Source organism: Anser anser (genome assembly GCF_964211835.1).
Source record: "Anser anser genome assembly, chromosome: 2".
Lineage (NCBI taxonomy): Eukaryota > Metazoa > Chordata > Aves > Anseriformes > Anatidae > Anser > Anser anser.
In genome coordinates, this window is record NC_139721.1 from 76,539,139 (window position 1) to 76,558,240 (window position 19,102).

General features: G+C 40.8%; 1 protein-coding gene across 10 annotated transcripts in view; it reads right to left on the reverse strand.

Annotated features, from left to right (window-relative positions):
- The window catches only part of CTNND2 (catenin delta 2), a 644,756-nt gene that overhangs the window by 281,690 nt on the left and 343,964 nt on the right, over positions 1-19,102 (reverse strand). For 6 of the 10 annotated variants that reach the window (XM_083825789.1, XM_083825785.1, XM_083825787.1 and 3 more), the window contains one exon: positions 204-376. In XM_083825789.1, coding sequence (XP_083681915.1) covers positions 204-376 — 173 coding nt within the window. Of the gene's footprint in view, positions 1-203; positions 377-1,323; positions 1,399-19,102 lie in introns of all 10 variants that reach the window. The other 4 variants (XM_083825793.1, XM_083825790.1, XM_083825788.1 and 1 more) reach the window with 1 other exon arrangement.

The window sequence follows — 19,102 nt, forward strand, 5'->3', positions numbered from 1 at the left end:
CAGGATTATTTTACTACCATGCAAGCCAAACCGCTTCAGATTTACAGAAATCAAGGCGGTAATTCAACCCCGCTGCACAATGCCTCGAGCAAGACAAAAAGGCAAGCACCGGAGAGCTGGTGAGCACTGAGCAGCTCTCCTTCCTCGCCGCTCCCCAGCACGATTTCGGGTGGGAGAGCGCAGGGCAGCTTTAGGAAACCTACCTGGCTGTAGCTCTGGATGGCACCTCTGGCCTGGGCGCTGCGGGCCGGGAGCGGGGCGGCTGCCGTCTCGCCCAGGGCGAGGGTCTGGTTGCTGTGGTAGCTGGCCGAGTACTGGAAGGAGCCCTCGGGCTTGGTGTTGAGCTGGAGAGCGCTCTGGGAGAGGAGGCTGGGCCCTGCGGGGAGAGGGATGGAGCCGTCAGCAAGTCTCAGGGAAAGAGCACGCAGGCGCTGTGCACCGGGCGGCCCTCGGAGGCGTCAAACGCGTGCCACGTTTTGGCTTTGCAGTAATAAAAGTCACGGAAATTAAAGTGTCTCTTTACCCCTCAATCAGCAGCGTTATGCCGTTCAAGTTACAGAGCACGTCTCTTTCTTCAAAAGAAACAAACCGTCTGGGAAAGAAATTCCAAGCCTAAATAAAGCCAACCAAACGATTTGATAAAGAAGCCCTGGTTTTCAGCTCAGAATACTTTATGAGTGTTTTTTTTTTTTTTTTCCCCCCCCAGATAAGCCTGTTTATTTCACTTAATTACACCCAGTCGGTCAGTATGGGAAATGCTAATTTGTCCTTCCCCAGGCCCCAGCACATCGGATCTATTGACTGCTGCTCCTCTGCAGTGTACACACGGTGATGCAATACTTTGGTGCCTGTAGGGATGGATGGCAGCCTTTAAAATATTAATAGCTCCTCTCATCATGTAGAGCTCACCCTGATCTCGGTGAATTTTTGATGACTATTTTGTCAGCCTATCTTATCTTTCCCATCACAGTAGCACACAGTAGGAGAACACGGCGCAGGCAGAGAGCTCAGATTGGGGCTGCCAAACCGAGAGGTACATGCAGCGTCGGGAATATGAACAGTGACACCTTCAACAGTCAGTTAGCTGCTCTGCAAAACTCGAACATGTTCTCATGTTCATTAGGTTCGTTTGTGAGTGGTGGAGCTGATCACATCCACCCAGCAGATTTCCTGATTTGGGTTGTGAGAGCGTGTGTGGGGCAGGGGAAGGCTCTGGCTGCACCGCGCTGTCCGCGTGGCTTGAGACGGGACCTCCCAGAACCGCTGCTGACAGTGACCTCCTCCTGTCCCCATGCACAAAGAGCTGCGCTAAAGAATACCCACCTAATCCTCCCCTATGCCATCTCTGATCGCAGTCTCTCCTAGTTTTCAAGGAACTAGCTGACTCTTCCGTGGTGTCTGGGCCCAGCAAGCGAAAGAGAAGAGGAGAGAAAAGACGAGGGTTATGCCTTGGGCATTGCACGTGTTACATGGCAGTCTAGCTTCACCCCAGCAGCTACAACGCACAGCATATTCAGTGGCTCCACGGCGACAATACCTTCACGTGCTGGTTAGCACAAACAAGCTCACGAGAGCACAGCAGGTGACACAAACCTTAAGGTATGTGAAATGATAATGTTGGTTTAGCTCTGATAGCACACATGGAAAAATTTTAAAGAGACTTACGACAGTCAAATTTCAATGAATTTTACCAGAAATAATTCCCAATACATCTCTAATACAAATGCCAAATTTTGTGTTCTGCAAGTCTTTGCTAAGAGGATGATTACAAAGATTTCCATTTAAAAATGTGCAAACAACCCCCCTTCTCCCCAAAATTAACATGGAAAATATTTTTTCCCCAGCTTGTTTCTCAGAAATGGCAGACTCATTATAACTGACATTTTCCCAAATCCAACCTGAATGGCTCATATTACAAAAAAAAAAAAAAAATGCAGTAGGCTGTGTAATAGTGGAAGCGCTCGCATCTGAGTGCAGACAGTGATTATGACACTATTTTACATACCGACAGTTTATCAATTGCCAAATCAATCTCATTCATCAGAATATTCCAGATCTAGGACAAATTTAGAAAATAAGTTCTGGGCCTTGTATTTTCCTTACAAGCGCAGAAGGAGGCAGGGCTTCATGTACGTTGAGAGGTTATTAATATCACATGCACAGGAGAGTTGAATTAATCCTGCATGGATGCTTAAAAAGCCAATATATGGTAGCTTTCTATTCCCCGACTCTGCAGATAACCCTTAATAAGCATTTCCCATTTAACTGTTTTTGTTGCAAATTTTGTTCTTTAATTAAAAAAAAAATATTTTCATAGTTTTCTTTAAAGATCATAAAATATAGGCATAGTTTTAAAATATATATTTTAGATGTTATATTAACCTTTTAACCTTTCAGATTTTGAATTTTCACTGAAAATTTGCCTACAATCAACCAACATGATTAAGTCCACAAAATTCACAAAAGCATAACTTTCCCAGGAGGGGAAAAAAGTTGAAGCAAGAAAGAAATTTTTGCACATGAAAGTGTTTCAACTCATTCTTAAAGTAATTATGCTATGACATTTCTAAAGCTTAAATAATGATTAAACTATCACATGTTATGAACTCAGTATGTTTAAATCTTCATTGCATCTGGCTTTTAAGCGTTCTTTTCGTATTATTATTGCTCACTAGGGGATGTACGTAGCCAGCTAGGATCACATACATGGGCTCCCTGCACCATTTAGCCTAAATGCTTCAATGCACTTTAAGAAATATATCCAAACTGGGGAAAAAAAAAGATAAAAAAAAAGGTTAGGAAGTTTGAAGCACATGGCTGTGAACTCACTAAATATTAGATAGAAGTTTTTATTTTGTACCTTAACAAGCAGTAATGAACTATTATAACCTACATGCATTTGAGTAAAGTAATTACGAAGTAATTTAAGAGAAATAGACAGATATTTAAATTTCAAACATACTGTCAATTCTCAACCCAAAGTAGAACAAAATTGTGTCTGCTCACCTGCAAATAACTAAGTGTAAAACAAGCATAGAGACTGCAAGGCACATTTAAGATCAGAGTGATCTTGAAAAAACACAAGTTCCTTTTTTAGGATTTAGTGACTACAAGCAGTCCCATCTTGTTGATAGGGAAAAGATGGATCACATCTCCCATCAGGATTCTTGAGATTTCAATTTGAAGGCACAAACAAACCCTCTGAAGAGCCTGCAGCTCACACATAAGAGAAGAAAGTGGTTTGTTTGTGTACTGCTGTACACAGAAATAAATGGTAAGGCTTACTGATGGCTCTTTACAGCAAACTACTCTTTCTACCTGGCAACAATTTCAACTCCATTGTGTTAGTACAAGAAATTGTGTATGCAATTATTTTCCATTTGTTTTTGGAAGCATTAAAGCAACTGTAAATTCTTTATTTTCAGTCAGGTACTCTAAATCAGCAGTTAGCTATTGGAATAATTCAATCTCATTTGTTACCTTAATGCTACATAATTAAATATCAATCTTCAATTTAAAATATTCTTGAAAACAAACAGTTCCAGCTTCGTAAGGTTCAGTTTAGCAGATACTGAGTATTTATAATATTGCTTTAAATATTTGCACTACATTTTGTGTTGTTGCTGTTTGGGAGGACATAACTACCTGTTTTCCCATACATTTTTTCACCATTAAATCAAACACCTATTCTTCTTGTGGGAGAATATTAGTGGTGGGTTATTCATGGTGGGTAGTACCAAACTTGCACTGATTCAATGGATGTCGCTTTCCTCCTCTATTATCATCACTAAAATAGTTTCCTGAATTTCCTCTCACATTTGTACTAAGTCAGAGCCATCACGCCGCAGAAGGCACCACTGTGGACCAACTTCTAAAGATGGAGCAGGGTTCAGTAATTAACCCTCTACTTGTTTTCAGTTTGGTGGACATGTTCTGCAGAAAATACACTCTTCACCTCTTGCAGAACAGTGGCCAGGCTGCCTGCCTTCCTCACCACGGCTGCTGTAACCTGGGGCTTGGTGAGGAACTCTTGGGTGTGCACCTTGCTTGGGAAACTAAAGTGCACTTTAGCTGGGGAAAGCTTCTGGAGCACAGAGAAGGCCAGACAAGAAGAGAACAGAAGAGGATGAAGGACATTCCTACAGCAGGGAGCCAACCCACAGGGAAACCTCAGGGGTGAAGGAGAGCAGAGGACTTCTCCAGGAATCAGAGAAGGCAAATGGGAGTTTCCTTCACGGCCTGGAAACCCAGGTGCTAGAAGGCATGGCAGGGTTAGATGAAAAGAGTCACCCATTCAGAGAGTGAGGGAAGGGGATAAGTTTCTTTGGAAGCCCTTTTCATTAGCTTGTATTACCCACTGCTTTTAAAGTCAGTTGTGTTATAGGTTATTATTTTTTCTCCTTTAAAAACTTAATAGTTTAAGAGTTTCAGAGTACCTGCTAGTACCTGGAACGCTTACTTTAAGATCAACAGGGAAGGGGTGCAGATCCCAGTAGACTCTGGCCTACTTTGAGTCCCACCACTAAGGACAGCAGCACCAAGGCCTACACTTGCCTTTCTGCCACACTGTATTTGAGAATCACAGAATCATTAAGGTTGGAAAAGACCTCCAAGATCATCTGGTCCAACCATCCCCCCACCACCAATATCACCCACTAAACCATGTCCCTAAGCACCAAATCCAACCTTTCCTTGAACACCCCCAGGGATGGTGATGCCACCACTTCCCTGGGCAACCCGTTCCAATGCCTGATTACTCTTTCTCCTAATTTCCAACCTAAACCTCCCCTGGCACAACTTGAGGCCATTCCCTCTAGTCCTATCACTGTGAGAAGAGGCCGACCCCCAGCTCCCCACACCTTCCTTTCAGGCAGTTATAGAGAGCAATGAGGTCTCCCCTGAGCCTCCTCTTCTTCAGACAAAGCAACCCCAGTTCCCTCAGCTGCTCCTTATAGGACTTGTGTTCCAGACCCTTCACCAGCTTCGTAGCCCGTCTCTGGACACACTCCAGAAAATAAGCAGAGTCTGGCACTATAGTGAACAAGCTGATTTATGGCATTAAGTGTGGTGTTTATGGCTATAAATATAAGCTGCTGATTAATAGACTCCATCACAAACCACTGATGAAGGAGAAGCTGTGCAGCACCTCGCAGCTTCTGGCAAGGGTTGGTCACAGAGCTTGCAGAAGTGTGGGGCTGCAGAATTAGCCTCACCAGGCACAGCTGGGGCTGTTACTGAGCCCTTTACCTGTAGAGGATAAGGTGGTGCATGGCAGGATTTCACCTCAAGCCATTGTACTTCTTTCTGGATGATAACACAATGTGCAATGCTGCAATCTGGTGAAGCATAGCTATTTAAAAACCAAAGCAAGGAAGTGAACGGTCTTAAATGATAAGATTATTATTAATTCAATGAAATCATAGTAACAGTTGGTTACAGGAAATCAAAGTCACACAAACAGTCCTGATTATAATCATCTAAGCCTGTGTCAAAAGTAGGGAAAAAAAAAGAAAAAAAAAATGAAAACATTTGTCCTTTTATTTTTAAGTGCAATATTTTCTTTGGAAATCAAATCTTGTGCCTGCCCTTTCTGCTTTCTTCAGGCCACCTCCTCTTCCTTCTTCCAACATTCAGAATGAAAAAAAAATCCAAGCCAACCACATAACACAAAAAAAAGAGCAAGAACCAAAATTTCCATTTTGATTTCTTTTTAAAATAAGTTATTCTTGTACAGTGAGTGTTTGCATACAGACAGAATTGTTTCAGAACAGCAGAATAATAAGATACTTCTCGGTACTGGCAGGTACTGTTCTGGCTCTACCAGTGAATTCTAAGACAATGGAAAAAATAATTACAAATGGGAATCAGCTGGTGAGTCATGACGTGTTCTCTTCCCTTCTTTCAGAAGGTCCCTGTCTGGTGAATATGCAGTAGCAGTGATTTCCAGATCATATCCCATAGTGGTCATAAGCAAAAGAGTATCTCATGTAAGAAACCCACTAGGAATTTGGAGTCCAAGGAGCTTAACTGTGTCAGAAGTTAAGCATTTCTAGCAGTTAACTTTCGTAAGTGCTGAGAAGACATGAAGTGCTGAGAGGCTGGTGCAATACCTTTACACTGATTAGAGGTGGAGGGAAGAAAAACAGCCTATTAAATTTTGCTATTTGCAATATTAGTATATCCTGAGTGAGGATTTAGAAATAAATATGTGATGTAAAATCTGATAAGAATTAGGTACGATCAGTATTGGTACTGATGTATTTTTATTTACAGGACAGCCAGGTAAGATAGTAGGAGTCTGTGGATTAACTTTATTATAATCTAAGATAACTTAATTATTATATATTTTTTTAACCTTATCTTGTAGTGTTGCTGGTTCACAAAACTAAATAGCCAGATTTAGAATGTGGGATTATTGTGAAGGAGGAACTCACAAAAAGAAACCAAAGAAATTATTCCCTGTGGTGGCATTAATGACAGCCTATCCCTACTGTCTGCCAGTCAGTCATCTGAAAAATTACTCATTTCCTAGTAAGTAGACTGCAGTATCTCATGGAATACATCACATAGGAAATTCTTAGAAATTGGAGCTTCACCGTACATGACAAGTCAATATATTTTTAGTTCATGCAATATAGCTATTGTATGGTCAATCTTCGATAGGAAAAAAAAAAAGAATTATTAAACAGAACTAATATTTTGTATTACAGAACAAAAGCTATCGTGTAATAAGTATTCAATAACACATTATCTGTTAGCTGTTAAATGATGAAATAATTACCATATAATGACAAGTTACATACAGTACTATATTTATTAAAGATAAGGGCATGATTAATTCAGTAAACTAAATGTATGCAATAATTACTTCTGAATTGGCTAAAATAATTGTACTACAAACTACAGAAACTACACCTAGTCAGCCTCCATGAGATAATTACATGCTCGTTACTTAGTTTTCCATGTGAAGTTTCCAGTGAAAATATCATGCGAGTGGAAAGAGCAGGATGTTTTCTCTGCTTAAGATTTAAACCCAGTTGGATTACTGAGGCACAATTCCTCTCCAATTAAGTAGTAAACTGGAGCACAATTATTGTGTTATACATTTCCATTTGGTCAATCATCTATTGCAATGCCAGTTCTAATTGACAAAGGAAATAGACCAAAGCATGCTAGAACGAACATTTAATTAGCTCACATACCAATTATAAACAACACTTCACTCACCTTCGATCAACTGACAGAAGTAGTAATGATAAATTATAGAGTAAGTGTAAATAAAGTGTTTTTAATTAGTGTAATTAATCACTTCACACATTCTTCAACCTGCTTTGCTCATTTGGGTAAGAGTTGAAACAAAGCACTAGCGAAACTCCTTTAATGTCCTTTAAACATTCATTTACAGAGTTAATAGGTTGAGGTGCCTCACATTCCAGCTAGAGGAATCATCTTCTAAGTGTTCATATAGGCCTAATTAAGGATTTCAAATACCAAAAGTCATTGTTTACTGTTCCTTCTTCCTCTTAGGTCATTTAGTTTCAGTGTGAAATATTGATTCCGACCCTACAACCTACTTTTCTTTGTTTAAGTGTGTATAGTCATGCAGAGTAGTTGCTAACCACTCCGAATGCCTGGTTGTATTTGTTGCCCAGTTTTGCAAAGAGATGTATGATTAAAACAAATTCAGTAAATTAAATAATCAGGTCAGGTATCTGTAGAGTGGGCGTTCAGTTTCTGACTGCTCAGCTTTAGCTGGGAAGATGGAAAATCCTGAAACTAGACTGAAAGGACAACAAAAACAGGGAGAGCCCTTGACGGTAATCTGAAAAGGTGTTTCCACAATATTTGATGGTAGCGTAGAGGGGATGATAGTTAAAGACAAGGTAGACAGACCCGTTTCCAGTGATACTAAATTCTTTGTCATCTCATTGGTGTCTCCTATTTTCCAAGTCTTGCTCCCAGAATCAGGCTAGGACCAGGAGTAAATTTTCCCTCAAAAACAGAAGAGCAAAGACCGTTTGTTTTAAAACCCTCCACTTCAGCATGCCTTATTTTCGAGATCATCTGAAACATTCTTTGAAGAAACTCTCTGTTGCTGAGATGATTTTGGACAGCGCTGGAAAGCTGAGGAATTGAGTGGAGGGAAGGTGAGGGAAACCCTGTAGGGGACTGCTCAGGATGGCAAGGAACAGCCACCTTGCTACCTAAGTGCAGACTTCTCTCCTCTCTTCCCTATTTCCTAGTCTCTGTGGAAGTTGCAACGAGTGTAGATGGAAGCAGCAGAGGCAGTGGTCAGTTGTGGGGAAAGCCATGGGAACTAGAAGGGAGACCTTTGCGGAATCATAAAAAGAAGATGTTTTCTTTATTACAGACAGAAAAAGGAAAAATTAGACCACAAGAAATTATAAAAATCTGAAGAAGATAATATAGCTCAGCCATCAACATGGGCTTGAGTCAGGGGCTTACTATGCATAAAATGACATGAGAAAAAATAAGGAGGAAAAAATTAAATGTATTGATGAAGACAAGTCCAGTCAGCTACGACAGGTCAAACATTCTGTAGGAAAAGAAGGACTTTAACTGTTAGTCACATCTCAGACAGAAGATAACAAGTAGCTGTGATATAATGATAACAGCAGGCATTCTCCCCACTTTCCGTTCAAATAAAGGACAGTACTAGGAAAATATTTCAAGATCTATATTCTAGGACATACTAAATATTACAGATGTCAGAACCTCTATTTTACAATAAAGAATGTCACAGTTGCAACATAACACAGGTATTCCATGATCTAGTAATGCACAAAGCTGAAAAAAGGGGGGAAAAAAGCATACACATACCTAAACTGAAGGAATAAGTAATAAACTTTATATTAAAGTAGCTCCCTTGTTATGAAACAAGCATATCTCCTTAGATGAGAGGCAGCATTCTCAAACAAGTACACTGAAAATGAACTTGTTTTACAGAAATGGAAAGTAATTTATATGCAATATCATGCTCTACCAATACTAGGAAGGCTATGTTCTACCTACAGATACAGAAAAGGGTTGTAGTGTTGTTACAGAACACATTTTTAGGTACAGGAAAATAGAATTTGGTGGAATGTGTTCAGAAATGTAGCCTAAGCTCATTTTCATCCAAGAACCTATAAATGATATGTATCTGGAGAAAAGATGTAAAAACTAGGCTGATACCATTATGCGAGGGAACAATACAAGGATATCCCTTCTAACTCTCTTTCTAACCTGATTGCTGCTAGAATAAAAGACAAAGATCACTTTATTTCAAGAGTAGGTGAACTGGGAACAGAAAACGGTTTCATTGCATTCTAGTTATCATATGCTTATGCCGATAAAAACTCGGGTATTATTGTAACAGAAAAACAGAAGGCTTTGGTTAGGATTTGAAATAATAAATCACTGCTGTGTGGGACAGCAAAGCACCACAAACATCCACAAGAAGTAGTGGGAAACTGTTAAGACCTGAAGTGAGAAAGCCATTTAGAAATTCCTCTGTCAATGACTCTCTGGAGCAGCTCTGCAATCAAGGCTGCTGGATAACAAGCACTAGCACCGACTATCAGGACTCCAGCATGTTACTGCAAACCCATACTGCCCGGTGGTTAAATTCACTAACTGTGCACCTGGGAGGGACAAGAAGAAAACCAGAAATAGCTGAACTGAGTGAGGAAGTGTATAAAGAGGAAGAATTTCTTCATGGATAACAAAAATTTGTAGGTGGTACATTATGAATGTAATAGAATTTCTAGTGAGATAAAATAAAAGTTGTTTGAAAGTTAGGAAGCATATGTGGCAAATATGAAATCCCAGACTCATAGAACAAGGCAACATAGCAAAGCCTAAAGCAACCCTGAAATAATAAGCTCAGTGTTATTTACTCAGATAGAGCATTATGTTTTACTTTCTATATCCATCCAGACATGGCATTACTCCAGATGTTTGTACGAAATGCAAGACAGATGAATATTCTTTCATAAGCAATACTTGGTAAAGTTTGATAGTAAGAAAAAATTGGGAGTTCTGTTTTGAATGAAAGAAATTATTGGAGATGTTAGAGATCAAGACCTAAAGATAAGGAACAAGCAATAATAGGTTTAAACATATTTAAACTCAGGATAAAGAAGTTCCCCTTGTCTTCGACTTTTATAGAAAAAAGAATTGTCTGAAATTTAGATTAAAAACAAGGATAAGCTACTACTGCAAATTTTTAAATGACCTCAGGATTAAACAACTTCTTTCATGGAAGATTAATCATATTTTATGAAATAGCTTGCTAAACTCTGCACATATTGAAATCAGATATTATCTGAAAGCCATAATTTATCATTAGCCATTAGGATGATGGGCTTTATAGGAGCAATGGATAGAAAGAGCCTGGGTGAAAGATGGGCAGCAAGGATAACAGCTCAATTGCATTTACAGAGGACACAAAGAGGAAAAGTAATTTCCTCTAGCCTTCTGTCTAGGGATGTGTAAGGTTGATCGGGAACTCTTTTCACAGAATCACAGAATCGTCTAGGTTGGAAGAGACCTCCAAGATCATCTAGTCCAACCTCTGTCCTAACACTAACAAGACCTCCACTAAACCATATCACTAAGGGCTACATCTAAGCATCTTTTAAAGACCTCCAGGGATGGTGACTCAACCACCTCCCTGGGCAGCCCATTCCAATGCCTAACAACCCTTTCCGTAAAGAAGTTCTTCCTAATATCCAACCTAAACTTCCTCTGGCGCAACTTTAGCCCATTCCCCCTTGTCCTGTCACCAGGCACGTGGGAGAATAGACCAACCCCCACCTCTCTACAGCCTCCTTTAAGGTACCTATAGAGAGTGATGAGGTCTCCCCTGAGCCTCCTCTTCTCCAGGCTAAACAACCCCAGCTCCCTCAGCCACTCCTCGTATGACAGGAGGACAGGAAGACAGTTTTTTGGCAGGAAAATTTCTGCTGGCACGTGTTACACCTTCATGAGGAGCCTCTGCCTACAAAACCTTGTCAGTGGGCTAAGGTAGACATGATGTGAATTACACCAGGAGTATAAACCTCTTCTTTCCACAAATAACCTGATTTGCTGATGGTGATGTTACTTCTGTGAAACTCTACAGGTGGTATGCAATACTAGGAGTGGCAGAAGTCACACAGTATTCAGTGTAACAGAAGTTTCCTGTCTATTAAAAGACCAGACTATGGAACAACAGTAGAACAGTACCCAAACTGGGCTTTTGGGACAGGATTAGATATGTTTCTGAAGGTGACCACAAGAAGAAACTTGCATGCAGGAAGATTCACAGTGTGCAGCTACGCAGACAGCAATCTCTGACTAGGAAGGAAGTCTCATACTTCCATTTGGGAAACACTGAATTTTGGCATAATTAATTGCATTTTGTAAAATTTATGTTTTCATTGTCAACCTATCTCCCATTTTGCAAGAAATATACACTTTTAAAATGGAGTGTGTGCTTGGTTTACAGGAAAAAAAAGCCAAGTAAATTAAGAACATCTTTTGTATGATTAAACCTTAATTTTTGGAAGCATTTTATACCTTAGAAGACCAACTGTCAATTTTGAGTGTTCCTAATCGCCCTCTCTGCCCAGCACAGCCTAAGGCTGCTATTGATAGTATTGAACGGAAGTGTTCCCTTTTTATTTCTAGGAAATAAAATCAGATGGTTACAGACATCACACAAGCATGACTCACATGAAAGCTGAGTGCATTATCAGAAATCAAAAAATTAGACAAATCTCTTCCGATAGACTTAGCCTATGCTGTTAACAAAACCAAAAACAAACATGGCAGCTTCTGGCTACAAAGCATATACAACCATTCACGGATATCTGGATCTGATACCAAAAGGTATCATTACATCTATTACTTTGTTCTATGAACTTTACTACTAGCACAGAATAGGTTTCCTCTGATGTGCAAAGTAGAACTCCTTTTTTTTTTTTTTCCCTGACCTTTCATAGGCTTAAATTTTGAATCTTTTCTGTCCACAAATGAAAATGGCTATTTGAGGTGAACCAGCTCAGAATGTATTTAACACTGCCTCGGAAGTCAGCTTACTAACAAGTAAGTCAACAAGGTCAAAATTTTATGAGAATTTTTTTCATATGCCAGAAAACCCAAGCCATAAAACAGAAGGTATGCCCCAATCTACGTGGGTTGAAGACAAACACCACCTAAAACTTCTCTGTGCATTTGGGTGGAGGTTTTATGAAAATATAACCAGACACCCATATTTCACCTATGCAACATCTCCAGCACAAGCAGCAGTTTGCAAGTTGTTCTTTGCAGATAAATAGTTGCAGCAAACTCCTTGTGCACCCAAGATTCTCTTGCTTTATTTTTTGCTTCTTCTTTCCGTTAAGTGTCCATGAATATGCACCACCCTGTGCTGCCATGTTGTACTCACAAAATGCATTTCTCCATTTCTAACTCCAGAATGGAAAAAAACGGAGGTGACTCCTTACTCTGTGTTATCATACAAGTCACAGGAATCCTACTTCACTGAGAGCTCTGTCAACTCCACGTAACACAAAAGACATTAAGGCCAAAACCACACCTGCCAAGATGATCTGCTCCACACACGTTTCGCACAGGCCAACAAGCCAATTACCTCTTTTGCACAGCCGTATCTGCAGACCGGTTTCGTGCTCACGAGCTGGCGTGGGTAGTTCACAGAGCTGTGCAGCTCTTGGCACTTCTAACTGTGCTGAGAGCGCGAGCGCTGGCATACCACTACGGCACGAGTAGGGTGAGTGCTTTATCAGTCTGTCATGAGGATGTGGGTGCACTTGTTTCCTGGCCCATGCTACAGACAAAATATTTACTGATGTACTTCCGTGCTGCCAGTTCAGATGCCAAAAATCTTTCTACGTTCTGCTTCTACAGATGCTACCATAAGTCACTGTCACTTTCTAATGAGTTTCAGTAACTGCTTCCTGCAGTGGATGAGGGAACACCTGGTTACTTGTGCAGGATTTGAATTTGCCACAGGCTAATCATTACAAGGTGATCATTACCTCCTTTCCATCTCTGAAGCTACTACTAATTGCTCCTGCTTTCCTGGTTTCAGTGCTCTCACCTTTCCATTCTCCCCCTCTATATATACTTTACCAGCTGTTATTACTCCTGTGTTAATTCAACTTTCACATTTTGAAGCACAGCAATAAAGCTAGATTTTAAAGGGTTGTTTTATTTAGGCAAGGGTTGTAAGTCACTTACACAGCATGAAATGACACCACGTACCCAAGTCACACTCATCTCAGGACAAGCAAGCTCAGACGTGAAGTAATATGAAGTAATATTCCATCAGTATGGGATTGATGCATAAAAAGTCCATTTCATCATGTAGGCACAACTTAAGATAAGGGAACCCTAAGTGACACGTTCTACGTGACTGCATTGAAACAGGAAATCAGACGATAGGTTGCTGTACTGAAGTGGAGGGAAATTACAAATGACTTTGTTGTAATGTTGTCATAGTATTACCTTTGGACTTGCAAGATGACACATCAATGAGCAATGTGGTTTAGCCTGAAGTTAGATAAACATGTAAAAAGTGAGGATTACAAGGCCACTTTTATACAGAAAGTGTGTTTTGATTTTTTTTTTTCTCTGAGGGTGAGTAAGCATTTGTTTTGGGGACAGGGCACTGAGGTTTTATTTCATGATTTGTGAAAAGAAAGATAAAGGAACTGGAAAAGAAGATGAAACTGAAGCAAGAAGGGAAGTAATGGGCATACAGGTTTGGTAAGACAGGAATGGGTGGCTTATGGAAAGATGGGATAGCAAAGGATGAGAGCACAGGAAAGGAGAAGGCTAGACAGAGAGATTAAAATGGAGTCAGCATTTAGATCCAACAGGACAGGAACATACTGGACTGTCACGTCTTGAAGAGTTCTGCCAGTGCCTTCTAGCGCTCTCTCCCTGAGAAGCATGCAAATCCACCCGGGCACCCTACTGGTCTATAAAATGTCTGCAGAAAAACTTAGGCAGCTGGTGTCACGCACAGGAGGGTGCCCGCGGCAACCCCTGTGCTAGCCCTGAGGAACAAGCAAAAGGAGAAACAGCTTCCCTGAATGCTGCTGGCTCCTTTAGCCTTCCCCAGGCCTCCTGCTGGAAAACAATCGCATGTGAGATTGAAGACAGGCTGAGGATCTCAGCAGTGTGAGATAGCTGGACCCGAGTTACAATCCGTAACACCCCACTGCCTGAAAGCCATGGCAGACCACAGCTGATGAAACAGATACCAAAGGCTGTCAGGATTGCTGGTGGTGAGAGCCCCTGATGTGGCTCTGCTCCTAAGCCTGACTCTTTGCAGTGGCCTTCTCCTGCCTGCATAAGGGAAGTGACCATTAAGGAAAAGGGAAAAAAAAAAGAAGTAATTCACACTCTTGAAGTGAGAAGACTGGCATGAATTTAATTGGATGCAGTATGCTAGCAGCGAAGACATGCTTGTTTTACCCAAATCTTAGCGTGCTGATACCAGTGAAAAGAAGCAAAGGTGACCAAAGGAAGGTATAGAGTATGTAATGACGGTGTTTGAACTGCATCTTTTCATCCGGAGCTACTCTCAACACTTTTGAACTCAGCCTCTGACAGAGGATAAAAAAATGAAGTCCGAGCTAAAGATGCTTGGTGCTGACAGAGCATTTCCAAAGGCAGCGCTGGCTGTAAACATTGATTCTGAGATGTAAAAGCTGGCTCTTGGGTCAGCACTAGGGCTTGCTCCGTAATATCAGATCCTCACGTCTTAACAGGGTTTAGCAATGAATACACAGCAACTTTACATGGTCAGCTCTTCTGTAACGACATTAAGCTCCCCCTGAGGACTGCCACCGGGACCAGGTCTCAGTGTTGTAGGCATTGGTTTCACTGCTGGCCAGTGGCTATTACAATGTTAAACGACAGGATGATTATTTTATGCTCATATTTAGGGCGACTAGGGACAGAAAGGGAAGGTGGATAAGGATAAAGGAAGCAACATCTTATCCCTGTTACTCAGAAATCTAATTATTTAAGAACTGCTCCAAAAGACAGGACTTTATTCACAGTTTAGACAATTTGTGCACAACTTTCTCTGTGAGAACATGCCACAAATAACTGAGACCACCCTTTAACAAAAGGCGTTTGTGTTTGTCCACCTTTTAGAGGCTATACTTCATTAAAAATTGGGCAAAGATGACTTGGGAACCCCAGAGTTTTGAAGCCAATATATTGAAAAGGTTTGTATTAGAAGAGATGGATGGAGAGGCATCCAAAATATCCATCCGTAAGTATTTACTCTGAATATATTAAAATACTGTCAGATGTTTTATCAATAAATCAGAATTTCCTCAGGCCTCATACTTGGCATGATTTATCTGCAGCTAAGAACTGTTGAGTCAGACTGCCCAGTTTGCATTAATGCAACAGGAAAGAGAAGTAGGAGGAAAGGTGAGGTGACCCTTGTTGCACACTTACACCACCGCTACTCCAAAAATTCAATTTCTAAAATTAAAGAGGGGCACGCACACTGCCAAGGTGATTTTCTTTTCTGAAGTATACTCAAAGAGCACATGATTTTATTAGTGTGTATGTTTATCAGGAGATCCCATGAGAACACCTCCTTTGTGTGCACAAAGAATGACTCAGCTGGATCACCCTGGCACTCAGAGTAGATAATGAAATGGAAATAACTTCATCTATCAACAAATTGTGAGGTCCACTGATGCCAAATTTCATCTCATTCAGCATGTCAGCCATCTGACAGGTGGCAACTTCACAAAGCAAGAGCTATGGGATTGAAAACACATAAACACACATCTTTTTACACATTCATTGTGTAAATAGAGCCTTTTTGTTTCAATCCATTTTCAATATCTATGAATAAAGCAGCTGATAAAAGATGAAAATCATAAAGGTTGAACAAGGAGTGCTCTTTCAAACTGGGACATCTGCTTTCGCACTGAGTAAGGAGGATCTCTGTTATTGTAAAAAATTGCTGAAACAAAAATGAATTAAGACAATAAAATAAGAGCTCAGCCCATCTTTTTAGCCTCAGAATTAGGCAGCTTAGTTAAGTGAAAACCACATCTGTTTAATACAACAATTATATATAATTTCATGAGATAAAAATTATCTGTTCATGTAACATCTTTCATTCTTCAGAGGAAAAAAAAGCGACATCTAAATGGTACTACTATCCATCCAGGCTGCATTTTGGGCAAATAGTTTTAAGGGACTAAAAGAGTTCATATATCATGAGGCCGAGTCCTCTGTGGTGAGCCATGGTTTTTCTTCCCCGGAAGGGCTGAGATGTCCTTAACTGCCTGCATTTTTATTAACATGTAACAAGTGCACTCTGAAATGGCGATAGCCAAGAAGACAGTGTTATTTAATCTACACTGTATTTATTCCCTTATCAGTCTGCAATTAATCTTGAGCATAGGGCAATAGGGTCACAGATGTAAACAAAAATATATTCAGAAACCGTGAAAAAAAATTGTCTGGAGTACTGGCAGTCAGATGGGGAAAACTGCAATTCTAACACCAAATACTTATAAATTGAAGTTCAGAATGTAGCATTTTAAAAATATCAGACAATTGCAGCCATGTCACGCTGATCCAAGAATTTTTATGATTCATGTCAACAAAAACTCTGTAGCTGCAGTCTGTAGGAACTATTTAGAGAGCAAAGAAGAAGGGTTTCCACATAAAGTGATTAAGCAAGTGAAAAATAACTGGTGAGATGATTCCATTTCAGTTAGAAACTTAAACGCCAAAAGCTCCATAAATCTACTCCATAATCCTTTTAAGACCTGTCTTAGGTTCATTTTGTGGAGGCAAAGCAAAGGAAATAGCAGGAAAGATAAAAGTATAGATACCTTAAATTAAAATTAGAGACTTTTGGATTAGGAGACATTTGAGCCTGTGGTTTAAGTTAGGAAGAAAGTGCCAATGGATTTGCTCAATAATCTCAGTAGTCTGCCTAGCCCTCATTTTGCTAATGCCATGACAGATCGAGTAACCATTGCCTCTCCTCATTGCTGCAAGCCGTACAGGTCCGTAAGGACTCCATCTGCCTCAGCTAATTATTTCAGAACCGATTTTTACGCCAGTATCAAGCAGTCCATGATGGGGCATGCTAATGAACCACAGAGGCAGGGGCAAAGGGCAGCTAGTGGGAAGGAATAGTATAAAATACAGGACCAAAATTTTCCTCTCGTTCCGTGTTGATCTCACTCTTACTCACACTGCCCATCTTTAAAATGCAAACTTTCAAACATGGGCAGGAAAAGGCAATTTGGTCTGTAATGATCGCTCAGAGGCCTCCAGCTTCTCTGTGTCACAGAGGATGGACATCTCAGTGCCTCAGACAGTTCATCAGGACCTTTCCCACCTATCTGCAGGCCAGACTGTGACCTTATCAGGCCGTAATGAAAAATGTTCTCCAGCAATCAGCCTTCTTCGCCCACAGTTGTATATCTGTGTTTACTCGCCTTCCTTCCCTGAACCTTTCCAGCTTTTCAATTTTTCTTACATGTAACGGTAGGGGGAAAAAAATGGAGGCATAATGAACAGGTAGTAAAAGGAATGAACCTTTAGTAGTTGTTCGATTTGAGACAGTGGGGCAGTGATGGGGAGGAAAAAAGTGCCTTTTTTTTCCTTCACCCTCCATTTTTCCAAGCTTTCTAATCTAAAATATTAATGAATGGTCTCCACAATGCATACTCAGTTCTCACAAAATGTACGTCACAAAACGTGACCTACAGTCACCTCTCAACGCTTCTGTGTCTTATGTCTGTCTGAAACATTAAAGTGTTAGCTCTTTCCTGAATGCTCTTCCCCAGCCCATCTAAATTTTGCTCCTCTTCATGTTTCTGTCTCCAGTGATTCCAGTCCCTAGACTTACAGTGGATTCCTGTCCCTCTCCTGTGACCCATTCCCAGAGTCTTCTGTACGACCAAACTCGGCTTCCACACCTCTGGCCTTTCCCCCGATCCTATTCAAAGTGACTGGTATTTATCTTCATCCATGCAAAAGCAGTACTCTGGGGCCCCACCAGAGAGGGACAACGGTGGATTGAGGAATAGTTTCAGAGAGGAACAGACAGCTCTGCTGTCTGCTCCAGGCTGCCACACGGGCTGTTACAGCTACTTACAAGCAGGAAGAAGGACTGAGTGTCACAACAGCACACCAAGGGACCTGGCTGGTCCCTGGGACATGCAGTAGCTGATGGCTACTGCCATTAGCAGCAGCCCATACCTGCCACCCTCAGGGACGGAGGGTATGCGTGGACTGCTGGCCTTCTGCTGGTGGCATCCCCACAAGCACTCAAGATGATCTGAACTCCCGTCTGACACCATGTCAGCTCCTGTTTGATGTAAATGGGAGTGATACGGCGATGACTGATCTACAGCTATGCAAAGACAAAGGATTTGGTGCAGTACAGAAAGCTGGACAAGGATATGCAGGTTGAGGTCTTAACTCAGCTGCAGCCTTCTTCACAATTCTGGAATTTTCCTTACTTTTTATTTGTTTGTTTCTAAGTAGAAACACGTGTTTCTGGGAAGCCAGTTTATACTGAGTTGAGACAAAAGAAAGAGATGGGTCACAGTGCAGGAGCACCCATCAGATGCATACAGCCTTGTGCCAGGCACAGACAACCACAGAAAACTTGAGAGAATACAGCAGGTATGAATCTGTGTGACTTTGTCTGACACTAATTACTTCAAAAAATTAATCATTAATCGCTCTGCTTGTTTTGGCCCATATTAATAAAAGTTTTATGTAGCGGTACCTGTACATGTGTCTATTTGCTGATTCACATTCAGCAAAGATAATTAGCAAGCACCACTAGCTATATACAGACCTCCTGTGTAAGCCACTTTCATGTGATGTGTCTTGTTAGCCTATGTCCACAGCTTTTATTTGCTAGTAAAGGAATAGTAGGCATGATATTTGGGATTTGGAGAATTATAACAACTGCCTGTGCCTGCTATGTGACCACTTTTTATAAATAATTCTGAGAAACTCAGAGTGCGTAAAACTGAATCATAAAGATTCAGACTACAGATACACTAATCCTCTACAAAGG